Source organism: Poecilia latipinna, unplaced genomic scaffold (assembly GCF_001443285.1).
Source record: "Poecilia latipinna isolate Pla-1442-1.1 unplaced genomic scaffold, P_latipinna-1.0 Scaffold28, whole genome shotgun sequence".
NCBI lineage: Eukaryota > Metazoa > Chordata > Actinopteri > Cyprinodontiformes > Poeciliidae > Poecilia > Poecilia latipinna.
In genome coordinates this window covers 150,024-163,391 of record NW_015112644.1, presented here as the reverse complement: position 1 = coordinate 163,391, position 13,368 = coordinate 150,024, and the positions used below count along the sequence as shown (strand labels likewise).

General features: G+C 37.2%; 1 protein-coding gene across 4 annotated transcripts in view; it reads right to left on the bottom strand.

Moving 5' to 3' along the window:
• dlgap2a (discs, large (Drosophila) homolog-associated protein 2a) overlaps positions 1-13,368 on the bottom strand; it is a 182,786-nt gene that overhangs the window by 152,168 nt on the left and 17,250 nt on the right. For all 4 annotated transcript variants that reach the window (XM_015039417.1, XM_015039425.1, XM_015039390.1 and 1 more), the window contains exon 2: positions 11,379-11,433. In XM_015039417.1, coding sequence (XP_014894903.1) covers positions 11,379-11,433 — 55 coding nt within the window. The remainder of the gene's footprint in view (positions 1-11,378; positions 11,434-13,368) is intronic.

Genomic DNA, 13,368 nt, shown 5'->3' with positions numbered 1-13,368 from the left:
TTTACTCACTAATTTCCTGTAACCTCTCAGTACATTTAGCTTTAAAATAGAGTGATGGTTGGGTTTACTTTCACTTCCGCTGATAATGTAAAATGCAATTTATAAGTTCAAGGCAGCTTTGCATGTCCTTATCATTAATCCCCGATGTTCTCTGCTGATGCTAGACGGTGAAGGGAGGAACACGATCACTGCTGTTCTAATAAGACCCCGGTGCATGTTTCCCCCTGTGGTGGTCCCAAGAGGCTCTCATTAGGTCTGTGTTGTCAGGGACAGTAGATGGATGGACAAGATAACAGCCATGTGTCTTCATAACTGTCTGTCTGTTCATTTGGGTGGAGTGGCTTCTTGGAGCGTTTCTTTTTTTTTTTTTTGGCCATGAGCAGCGAAATTGGTTTCTGCATGCATACAAATGAGAGTTACTGTGTTGTTTTCCATATCTGAGGGTGGCAAAATGAATGACAGAAATCTGTCTAATTAAAGAAATACAAACTCTTTGTGAAAGCATGATGAGTACTCTGGTCTAAATATCCGCAGCATACAGTAAATATATTAGAAAAGTCTATGATTTGTTTGTAATATCTAAGTGTTAGTAACTGCAACGTGTTTTCTGATCAACTGTGTCTATTTCTGTTTGCTGTGTTGAGGCGTTTCTTCATTAATCTTCATCAATAGGTGACAGTGTGTTGGAGCATAAGGCCAATTTCTGCAAAGCAGAGTTCAATTCTTGACAGAAAATGTATGGGATCCATCTTGAAAGCAGATAAAGTTGTCATTGTTTTATGATTCTGTTGACTTTGACCCACAGTCATTATCCATTTCAAAACTCAATATTTCTTCTGACTCAAATTTCTATTTTTATTTTTTTTTCAGGTTTTTATAACACAACGACTGAGTTTTCAACTAAATGGGAGTTTAGAAATGAGCTTCCTCAAAGTACCTGCATGTCTTCATTAATGATAATTCCAACCAACATTTTAAGAGGGTCAGTGTGCTATGCATGTTATAGTCTTACTCTAATTCTTGGTTTTAGCTTGAAATATTTAGATATCATCTGGATTTGCTTTTGCATTAAAACTGATATATTTATTTTCAAGATATCAGGATACAGATCTTAAAAAAACACACCACTGAAAGACAAAGTGATGTGCTGACTGATAAAATATAACTAAACAAATAAACTATATGATTTATACTCCGATTTTCTCAACGTATTCAGTTCAATTAAACTCCAAAATACTTTATGAATCCCTAAACAAAATTAAATGTATTACAAAAATAATACCACTGGTATAATCCCAAAGATCTTTAATTTTTTAAAATCAAATATATGTAATAAAATTAATAGTCAACCACTTCTTATGGCTTGTTTTATTTTATAGCTTCGTAATTCTTTTCATTCACCCAAATGCTCTCTGCTCGTTAGGCCTGCACTGTCCTGATGAGCTGCGAAATGAGTCTGATACTGGTCATCTTTTATCGTCTGACCAGTCAGACGCGTGGCTCTGACCATAAGAGGCGAAATCAAGCAGGCAGGACATCATTACAGAAGCAGTGAGGGGTTGTACTTTGGCAGTTATCCCCAACATTGCTCTACCACAGAGCTCAAATGATTATAGACAGAATGAACCGGAGGTCATTTTGTGCAATAAAAATACCACACGGTGTCACAAGCTGCTAAACGATTTCTACTTGTGATTTCACTATGCCTTGTGGGGAATTTGTCAACAGAATGTAAAACAAAAATTGACAAAAATCGGGAAATCAGACAAATCTTCTTTAGAGTGTCAACTCTTGCTCGAAATAGTTAAAGCAAACAGTCTCTTTCTGCCCTGAAGAAGTTTGCCAATTCTGAATTGAGGCCCTGTGGATCCAAAATGGGGCAGTTTTACCCATATGTGTGTAGTTATGTCAGCCACACCCAGCCACAACCACAGTAAACAGTATTCTCCCAGATCAGACTTGTGATACATGGAGTGCACAAAAAATACCAACTGCTAAAAGCTGCTGGTATCCGAGTTGCAGATACAAGAAAAAGTGATTTGGCCAAGAAATGATCGTAGGTAAACAAAACCCCCTTTTTAATTTATAGATTGAAATTGAGAGTGCGTATGTGTAAATGCTTATTATTTATTCCTATACGATCACAAGTTATTGCAAAACCTTTGCATACACACCTAATCATTTTACAAGGTGTATCTACATACAAATACCAATAATATATGTTCAAAAGAAAAATATTACAGCAGAACAGCAATTTGAGTTTTTCCTCTCATGTTCGGTTTGATCCTGAAAAAAAAAAAAAAAAAAAAAAATCACATTATGGTCAGCTTCTCCATGCAGCCAATTGCCGGACCAATGGCTGCAGCTCCTCCACAGATAATGCCCTTTTCCTCTAAAAACAAACGGATGTCGGAAGCAGACATGGCTGCTGTTATTTGTTACAATCATGGCACCAAAACTAAATCTGAGCCTCTGTAAATACCACACAGACAAAAATCCAGGCTGACAGGCGGAGAAAATGTTTCTTTTTGTTAAAGGTGATAGCATGAGTTATCACCCATTTCTCGGGACTTACACATCTGACAGCAGCAAAAAGCAGGACAAATGTAGCCAATGAAACTGCCGTTTTCACTTTTATATTTCAGTTCCGTTTAAACGGCAGCGGAACTGTGGGCGCACAATGGTTCCCATGCAATAGCAGATAAAGGGATACTATTTATTTGGTATTGTTGCATTGTTTTGCATGCTTGAAACAAGAGAAGTGTTCAACTCTCCTTGTCAGGTGTCAGAGAGCTTCGGGCTACTAAACGAGTACCATCTATTCACAACTGCCTTCGTGTTAATAATGAGAACTGGGATAAGTAGTGTTGTTTCGGTGTAATTGCGGCTGTGGGAGAAACATGTCCAGAACATTGAGTGCAACAACAACATGGGCTGCAGGGAAAGTAGCAGGATGAAAAAAAAGGGAATAACTGCTTGATATCAAAGAGGAAAACGTTTGTGTATCCAACACGGCCTTTCAAAATTATTATCCGTGTTGTAATCTGAGCTGAACTGTCATAAACATGAAATCTCCACAATGTTTTACACGGTTTCAGGTTGGACGGGCAATCTTTTGATCACATCATTTTAGAAAAACCTCGTCTTCCTCTTCTCTGGTCTAACACTGAGGCTATTCAACTAACCATACAGGAGCGGCTGCTTTAAATAACAAATAATCCATAAAAGAAAAGTCTTTTCCATTCATATTTTCTCTTTCTATATCTAGATACATCTGTCATTTAGCTTGTCGCCGTTTTTAAAGCCACTGTGAAATTGAACCGGAATTGGGAGATTTTACGGTTTACTGGTCCTGACCTGCCAAATGGAAACTGGAAACAGCTAAAATTCTACACTGCCAGGTTTTCTCTTAGAAAATCTGAGTTTGGAAATCAGTTTCATCTCTATATTTTATCCACAGATCATTTGATTTTTTTTTTTTTTTAATGATAGCATCTAAGAAATAAATGTCTTTGCAACACACCAAGTTAAATGTCGTGTTGGACTGCTTCAGAAGGGCAATAATGTCAAGAGACAACTGTATGGTGTGTAATTTAAAAACTACTGACCTCAGGAAAAGCCTGAAATGAGTGAGTGGATATAATTTTCTTTTCATTTTGGGCAGACAAGGGTGCAAAGAACTATTTTGAATTTGCGGGGTTGGCATTTATGGAGCAGGTTTTTTTTTTTTTTTTTTCTTTTGTTTTTTTCCATTACTCATCTAAACTGTTGACATGACCCCCAGTAGCATCCTTAATCCTTCATTCAAAAGGTTAATACAAGCAATTTTGCACAAGTCATCAATGCTTCCAGTTGTGAAAATTTGCAAAAACTGAACTTAAAGAAAATCAATTTAATGTGAGGACAAACAGAAAGCACCAACAGCAATAGAAACACATGAGAGACAGAACACACCTATATTTGGGACAAAACGTATGTGCAATTTATAAAGTCTATTAATTCTTCTTATACTTTTTAAACACATACTAAAACAATTTTAAAGTTTTAGTGCTCTCCTGTTCGTGTGAAATAGCTTTGATTATCCATAGAAACTAATTGTGAAACATTTTTCTTCAGTATCACAACACAGGCTATAATTTTTGCATGTTCTGACCATCTTCATCCACGGATACATTTTCAGGAAACTTTGTACTTCAAAAAGCAATCTAACTGATCAGCCATGCTGCAGACTGCAGACAAGCTTTTACAATCACCCGCCTACTTCACCTTGCAACCCCAATTCTATCAAGCTGTTCCATGAAAGCAGGAGGTACTACCATGCAGGTAGCATGATGCGGTCTCCTCTCGGGTTTCCTCAACGAACGCCAAGAGGAAGCTTGAGGAAAGCCAGCTTCCTTTGTGCCAACAAATTATATCATTACAATAAATTCAGCATACAACACAAATGTGTCTATTTTTTGCATAATCCAATTTTAAGCAAGACAGGTGTATCATTATTTGCACTTTCATTATCTAAATATTTACATCTCTCATTAACACTAGAGTGATCTGGAAAAGGAATCATATCCCTAAAAGCTATCAGATTATGTACAACCACACACCTCCATCTGTTTTACTGGGTTTTGATGATAAGCCAAGACAAAGCAGTGTACAGTTGGTCACGAGAAGGAAATGGATCAATAATTTAGTAATAAAATGTGAAAAGTGTGCTATAAGTATGCATTTGGTGACTATACGTGAGCCTTAGCTGTAATCTCAGGGTTTTTTTTTTTTTTTTTTTGTAGCTTTCTACCATTATTATAAATTTAGCTTCTCATCAACTTTAACCAGTTTCCATGTTTCTGCTGAAGACAAACACCCACATTACAATGTGCTGCATGGCACACTTGGTGCTTTGCATGCAGACCAGCAAGTCTCATCTAACTATAACACTTTTCCACATGTTTGCTGTATTTAAAAAGAGAACTTTTCATGACTTCCTTTCAACCCGGGCTTTATTCTTTCACTCAAACAAGTCAGATTCTGGAGTGTATACAAAACGTTGCCCAGTCAACAGAAAAACATGTTTCCGTACTATTAAACTAAACACAGGTGCACTCTATTTAGTAATTCAGTATGATTCAAAGGTATTTGATTTCACAGGATTTAATTTAGAGGTATCAGAATAAAATATATATTTTCACCTCATGCTGTGCAGATTTTTATTCATCATCATGCTTCTTTATTTTTTATAAACACTGCGTTACGTTAGACCTTTAAAACACAAACAAAATAAGTTTTCATCTGTGGTTGTAATGTGAAAATTAGAGAAAAAAAAAACAGATAAAGTGAAATTTTATATTTTTGCCATTGTCATTCTGTTTTGATAAACATAACATAGAAGGAGTAAGCTCTTTTTTTTTTACTGCTGCAACAGTGAAAACAGACTACAGTTCTAATCATGTGGATGGTACAGGTTGTGAACTGATTGTTGATGAGCGCAGAAGCACAATGTGTTGAAGTAATCAGAGAGCCAATGAGGAGGGAGGCAAGGAGACGAGGAGAAAATGAGAAGCTTTTCAGCAGAGCAACAGAAACAGGTCGCCTTTCTTGCTGAACTCTATGACATTGTCATCCATGATAAGCTACCTAACCGACTTACGGACTCCATGTGAAATCAAATCTTCCTCACCAGTTGACTCATTATGTCAGGAAGGCTGAGATATGCAGTCTACAGAGGCCAGGTGTCCTCCTGACTAACTTCAATGACAGAAGTCTCCACAGGGACAAGCACAAAAATTATGGAATATCAGCAGGCTCTCTGATTTTCATAATTCAAAAGAAAAAAAAAAATGGCTGTTCATTTTTATCAAATTGTCACACCAGCAATTGAAAAAAATAAGCCAAAACCAAATGGTTCTGTACTGGACTGTCCGGTTGAACTTAACTGTAAGGTATATTTGAACCATTCATACTTAAATGAAAACCTATTAGCTCAAAGGATAAGCCAGTCCATAGATAGCAGTCAAGTAACACAGAGCATCAGTTTCAATTGTTACATTTTTAAGACCTTTAGGAACCTCTACACCAACACTGTTGCAAAAATAAAATTATAACAATAATGAAAACTTTTGACAAACATAAAGAATCTTATTACCAAGGCGAGACGCAAAGAGCTGAAAATTATCATGCAGGAGATAATCAATTGAAAGATGATGCATCCCTTAGGCCAATAAAATGATTTCTATATGAAATGTTTGTTTTTTTGGTGTTTTTTTTTTTTACTTTGTTGCTGATCAAAAGAATCTGTGATGGTAAATTTTAAGTTTCTTTGTGATGCAGTATAACTGGATCTTTTTCTATACTATTAACTTGGAACTTCAGCTGTCTGCATATTTAGAGGAAGCGCTCCAGAGGGGAAGAAAAAAAGTCTTGCTGCAAAGCTACCCACTCTTAACAGTTCAGTGAGTCTGCCTTCATGGTGCTGGAGGGAGCGCCGAGGAAAAGAGAGAGTTGATGAGCTGGTTGTCAAGGGTAAACACTCACTGCAGGAATTAGGAAAGAATTAGACTGCCAGCTCTCATCAATTTGCTCTTCTCCCTGCAAGTCAAGTTTACATAAGTTCTGAATATTCTTTGTATATCCGAAGCAAAGTGTCTGAAATGTGGGGAAGGATGTACTGCGAGAGTGTTCTCTACAATGCCACAGAGGAACGCGACAGCCCGCCCGTTAATTACCCGAGCTAATAGAGCAGCTGCTGTTTCATTCTCGTGTCAGAAAGATTCACAGTGGGATGAAGAAGCTCAGACAGGACATGTGAAGCATTAAGATGGACATGTCGTGACTCCAGACAGGGGCTCCATAAGGCACAAGAGCCATTAAAGCCACTGCAGCTCAGGGATGTTGCCGTTTCTGAACCAGGACAAATGGAAAACGAAGGATCGAGTGAGATTAGGACTGAAACACTCCCTTACATGTAGATTTGTGAGATTTTCAAAGGAATTTTCTTAACCTCTCATCTGGAACCATAAGTCCGGTGGGTTGATTTGTTTTAATGGCAAAATGTCTTCAGGTAAATTCTCCATGACACACACATAAATCTCAACGCTTTAGTAGTTAAGAAGCTAATTGATGGTTCTGGGTATAGAAAAAAAAAAAAAAAAAAGAACAGTTGGTAAAACTGTTGGCTTGCAGAGGGTCATGTTGTTTGAATTCCAGCCTCGAATGAAGTCTACATGCACAGATTCTCTCTGGGTTCTCTACCTTCCTCCCACAGCCCAAAGACATGACTGTCAGGTTAATTGGTCTCTCCAAGTTGTCTTAGGTATGAGTTGTTTGTCCTGGCTGATTGACGATCTACCCTGGAATTACCTCTCCTCTCACCCAATGACAGCTAAAGATAGCCCCACCAGAACTCTGCAAGGATAAGCAGGTATTGTGGATACTGCATGGAAAAAATGCTATCTGGCTATTGATTTTTTTTGTTTTGTTTGTTTGTTTCAGAGGAACCCTTCAAAACAAACTGCCATGAGCTGCGCTGACAAACACAAACACTTACTTCAGAGATAAAGGTACAAGGAAAAAAACTGGGACAACTGATTAGAATAAAACAAACATAAGATAGCACAAATATTCATCTTATTATATAAAAACAGTGTCACAAAACTGTTTCCTATATTATTTGTTTTTATTTCAATGTAGTATCTTTGAAATCATGTTTTGAGTTTATTAGCAAGTAAAGCATAATGTTCAAAGTTAAAGTCTGTTGCAGGTTTAGTCATTTTTAATTCTGACAAAGGCCTGAAAAAGTGGAGCTTTTTGAAAGGTTTTATGCCGCTACATCTAGAACAACCTTTTTTGGTAGGCTCCATGCAAAGCTACTACTCTGAATGCTCTACTCATGCAACTGAAAGTGCTGCATGCCGTTAGTGAATATCACACAGGCCCAGGCCACAGCCATGTCCTGGTTTTAAAATATGCATGACAATAATGCTAAGTTGCACTATGAACAGCAGGAATTTAAACAAGGAGGGCAGCATCATGTATAAATTTGAGCAATTGCATGTGATATTAAAACTTGGCAAGTAAAAGAGAAACAAAATTAAATCTCCAAGAATAAGAACATGTTAAATGGAAAGTTTCCAATACATTAAAAGACAATGTAAGTATTTAACTGTGTAGTTCCGGCTATTGTAATGACATGACACCTAAATAAAGGCATCAGATTCTGTGAGACATTCGCTAAATTCTTATGTGCAGCAAAATCCCTCGCATCCTCATTCGATGGCTCTGAACACGTGATCACTAAGACGCAAGCATTTGGCTTTGATGAAGCCACAGGAAGACCATGATGGCAGGATGCAAGATAAGCACGGACATGAGAAGAGGCACCAAAAATTGTCAAATCGTCACACATTAATTCATGTCTATAAATAGAAAAGCTCTGCGAATGAGAAGCATAGAAGTACAGAGTGCTCATCGGGACAGAAGTTCTACATATGGAGTCCATTAGGAGCAGAGGAGGGGGGGTTGGGATGGCAGTGACAGGCAGAGTGAAAGATAAGCCTCTTTCTTTAAGTTTTTTTTTTTTTTTTTATGCAAATGCTGTCAAAGCACAGAGAATAATTTGAGAACAGATGGGAGAACTTTCTGAGTGCAAACTGTGAGATCTGAGATGCTGGTCAGAAGAGGGCGCCATAATTCAATATAACTTAGCACAGTAGGGCACATGAACATAAAAACACAGAATGCAGCAAACAATCACCATCACCAGCAGATTAAATCCATTTTCTGTTGTTTGATCTTAAAGTCGTGTTTAATAAATGTTCTCGGTCCACTTCAAAATTTTACACCAAAAAGTGTCCTCAGATCAGATTAGAACTATAATGTACTTTCTAATTAGCATAACCAAAAGATGTATTTACTTAAAGCACCTGGTCATCACCTTCAAATTCGAGATCTGACAACAATGAAAATGAGTAATGCTGCTAACAAATGGGACTGAACACAAAGCTGGAATCTACAAGCCTCGTTTCTATGGCAACAGGATGCCAAGGTAAATGCTACTTTGCAGCAGCCCTGGTTTCATTCAGCTCAGCAGTGATCAATAAACTTTAATGGAGCAGGGGTTTTTTTTCTAAGTAATGTGCTGTGTGCTTTTCTTACAAATGCATTCAGTCAGAAAAGCGTCATTTTCAGAGAGGTGAACTGCTCTTCACAACCTTAACTGCCTGCACATAACTCAATACAGATGCAAAAATCCTAAAGTGAAAGCAAGATTAGCTCTATCCAACACAACTTTGCCCAAAATTCTCAGTAAAAAAGGTTAAACTATTTGGATGCAAGTACAGTGCCGTTGGCAGTATGTAAAATATTAATTTCATACATGGAAATGGCTTAGAGTTGTTACATGTGGCAAGGTAGCAAGCTTCAATGTATTTAATTACACTCAAGATTGCAGCTCCACCCTTTTGTGATTCTGTCTGTCACATCAGGACAATGCGCTGTAGTAGCAACTAAAAAAAAAAAAATGAGCAAAATGCAAAAACAGAAGACCAAGGTCATAATATCAAAGGTGCATTATTACCATGACAAAATTGACACGAGCCTTTAAAAAAGAAAGCAAAAAAAAACAATCCGCCTGCATCCCGAGCAGCATCTGAAGCTTTGGTAATGAGATGAATGGAGTGTGGACTCATTTGCATGCGGTCTCATTGCAATCCAGGGGCTAGGGAAGTTGAACTGCCAAAGGAGCGCGCATAAAAAGGTACAAAGGAAGTCATTACGGTTAGAACAGTGGTCAGGTACCTGAATATATTTCCCTGCTCTTCAATTTCATCAGCAACCTCTTCATACCTGAAATGATGTGAAGAAGCCCATCATCATCACAAGTCACAGTAACTGCTCCCAAATGTGTCCCTCCCTTTGTCAATTAAATTTGACAAATGAACCAAAGTAACTAGAGATGCATCAACTAGAGTTTTATGGCCTATTTACAATCTGCACATTCTAGAAAGTTTTGAATTGCTGATAATTTACTCAAATGTAATTTTCTTTTAATAGCTAAAACAGAGTTCAAATATTTTATTATTTTCTTTATGCTAAAAGCACTTAATTATTTACAATAGAAACAGGAGGAAATCCCACTGTCTGCTGTACAGCTTGTATGATTATTGTAAATTAAACACAACATTACTGGAGTTTGGCATGTGATAAGAGTAATTAGTGTAGTGAGTAGCTAGCATTTGTAAACTCTTTTTTGAAGATATTTTAAAACATTACTTTCCAAAAAGTTGCCAATGTTTCTAAATCCAGCATATCTAATAACAGGCAGATAAAAAGTGCATCATTGTATTCTCTCTGTCCTTTATAATCTCTTCCACTCTTACCTCCCCAGTCCTTTTAACCATTTTAAAATTATCCATTCAGTTTTCTTGTTAAGTCTACTTTAACTAAAGTCCAGCTTGGCTTTGAACCCTGTGATCTATTTAAATCCTGCAAGTGACAGTGAAAGATTATCATTTTTGACTTTTTCTGTATGCAAGCCACATTAACTTTGAGCCAAAGGAGTCAACAGAAATGGTTTATTTTAGAAAACAATAATTTTCTATTTACATCCTGCTCTGACTGTAAGAGGATCAGCCAGTGGAGGGTTTGCACATGCACGATTGATTAGCAGGGTGGGCAAGTAGCTGGGGAGGGGCTCTGACTGCAGCTGGAAGGGGCTGCTGAGTAAGGACTTTATACCCTGTGAGTGCTTCAGGAGGGCAGCAACCACTGCACTCGAGAAGAATGAAAACGATGCATGGCTTTACATTAGATTCACCAGAAAAAGGTGAAAAACCTGTTGCTAGTCCCTTTTTTGAAAAATAGTTTCTGGCAATCTGTAAACTTACAGTATATACCAACAAAGACATTAATTTGGCCACAGACGGAAGAAAGTTACCTTTCAGAAAGGTTTTATTTTTTTAAAAAGTGTCCTTGTCAGAACAGCCTTTATTTCAAAAACAGATTATTTTAGTTTCTGACCCCCCCAGTTACTGGTAAGGGCCAATCCAGCTCAAAATTATTCAGAGGCTGAATTCTCTGTGCATCTCTCAAAACCATGATGTTTGTTGGACTGTGTCGAAATCTGGCAATTTTGCTAGCTAGTTAGTAGTTCAAAGATAATTACTGAACGCTGAAGAGGAAATTACAATCATAAACTGACAATCAGTTTCATTTGGACAGAGAGGAACAAGAAAGATACAATTTGTGTGAGATATATTACCATCAAGCTGTAGACGAACACAACACAGACAAATGTTCAGGACCACGCACTCATTAAAATCATGAGTGACTCTGCTTTTATCCCGGCGTTGAGGGTTTAGAAGAGAGGGGACGCTCTGCTTAGTCCTTACCTGTTTTCTTGTCAGGTAAGATACAGCAATGTTTCTGCAGTATGCCTGGTAACACCTTCCAGGAAACAACATGGGAATGGGAGTTGCACAGAGGGGGTTGCGACAGAAGGGGGGGTGGGAGGGGGAGAAGGGAGAAGGAAAGACATTAATATCACAGAAGCTCAAAGCACATAAACAAGTTGGAGTTCTGAAGAGACGCACTGACGCATGCTGAGATCCTCATTTACAGAGCAGAAACAGATACCCAATTCTGACACCATTAGCATCAAAGCAGAAGCCTCCACAGCTCTCTAAGACTTTTCTCGTGCACACTGATCAGAGCAGAGCAGCACAAAATGATAGTTGCAGCGCGAGTATGTACACGGAAGATGCATTTATAAACTCCCCATATGCAGTCAAAGGTGGGTGAAATGGCATGTGAATATGAATAAAAATCTAAAATCCTCCATCATTAAAATGACATTAGAAAAACAGGGTGGTAAAATCACAAGGCTACTTTTGTTTCACCAGCAGTTTTGTTATTCCAGGGAATTGTGGCTGCAAACATAATTGCGCTACTCACATGCCTGAGGTGGTCACACTAATCAATAATGCATCCTTTCAGCATGTCCCGTGAGGTGTTCACTAAATCTTTAACCAATCTGAAGTTAAAATTTGAGCTGCAAACATTTTGAGTCGTTATTCCCCCGTGTTCAACAAAAACACCTGTAAAAAAGAAATTCAGAAGACTGAAAGCTGAACTTGCAATCTATTTAATTTCCACAATAATGGTTTCATTAAGCTTTCCTGTGACACAGAATATCATCGCTATTGTGTAGGATTTCCACAAGGAGAAAATGATGAGAACAAAGACAAAGGAAGATGTGGTTTTACAGGGGCTGACAATGCCTCTTTGTCCTTGCAGCTGACTGACAACTCCATCACAGACTATAACCACGGTAGAGATTTAATATAGACAGGCACTCTTACTTTTTGTCCTACTATTCTGTTCATTATTAATTTACATATGCACTTAAACGGTTATCTCAGGCTCTACCATCTGTCAAACTAATTTTGTTTCTCTCAGGGTTTCAATAAGAAACATCAGATAAGCTTTAATTTTAATTAAAGAGGGTAGGACATATGATAGTCCTTCTCGCAAAGAGAGAAAAGATATTTAAAAACAGAAATTAATTCAAATGGACACTCTTATGATGAAATTGTCAAACGAAAAACCTTAAGCACGTGCACTTTTCTATGCCAACCATAACTTTAATATCTAGAAAAAGCTTTAAATTACATGTTTTTCAAGAAACTATGATGAACATAAGAAATATGTAATATAATAAAAGTTTGTTTGGAGGCAGATACTTTTTTTATGAGAAAAAGAAAATTGACGATAACTTGATAACTTTCAAATATTTTGAAATAAATTCAAAATATATTTAAAAATATATATATATATATTGAATTTAAAAGCTAGAGAACAGCAGAGGTTAATTTATGAATTATAATTATCAAATGAGACCAAAACTGAACTGCAAGATGCCCACAATAATTAAAGAAAATAAACAAATAAGAGCTTTTATGGGTGTTATTTGAGTTTTATTTGATTAATAGGAAGAAAAGAAAGGACTAATATTAATCAAACTGCTCCTAACAACAATTAAACTATAGATTCAGGGGTTCGTTATTTCCCTGTATGTCTCATAGGTCTTTAGAGTGGTGTGGTGATGTGTTCACAGCCGAGACACCCACCACTGCTTCTTTGCTTCTTTCGCTCATTTCCATCTGATTTGGGGCTACAAGCTCTTAACAGATGGTGTTTAGACACAAAACAATGACAGCGTAAAAGACTGAGGAAACTAAAGCAAAAAAAAAAAAAAAAAAGATCAAATTCCTTTATGGATTTCGAGCACAAAAATAAAATTTGGGCTCCAATAGCAGAGCAAGGACCTCTTCAGAAAGATTCATTGGATGAAATTCAGAGGAATTTGTACATGGTTAGTTT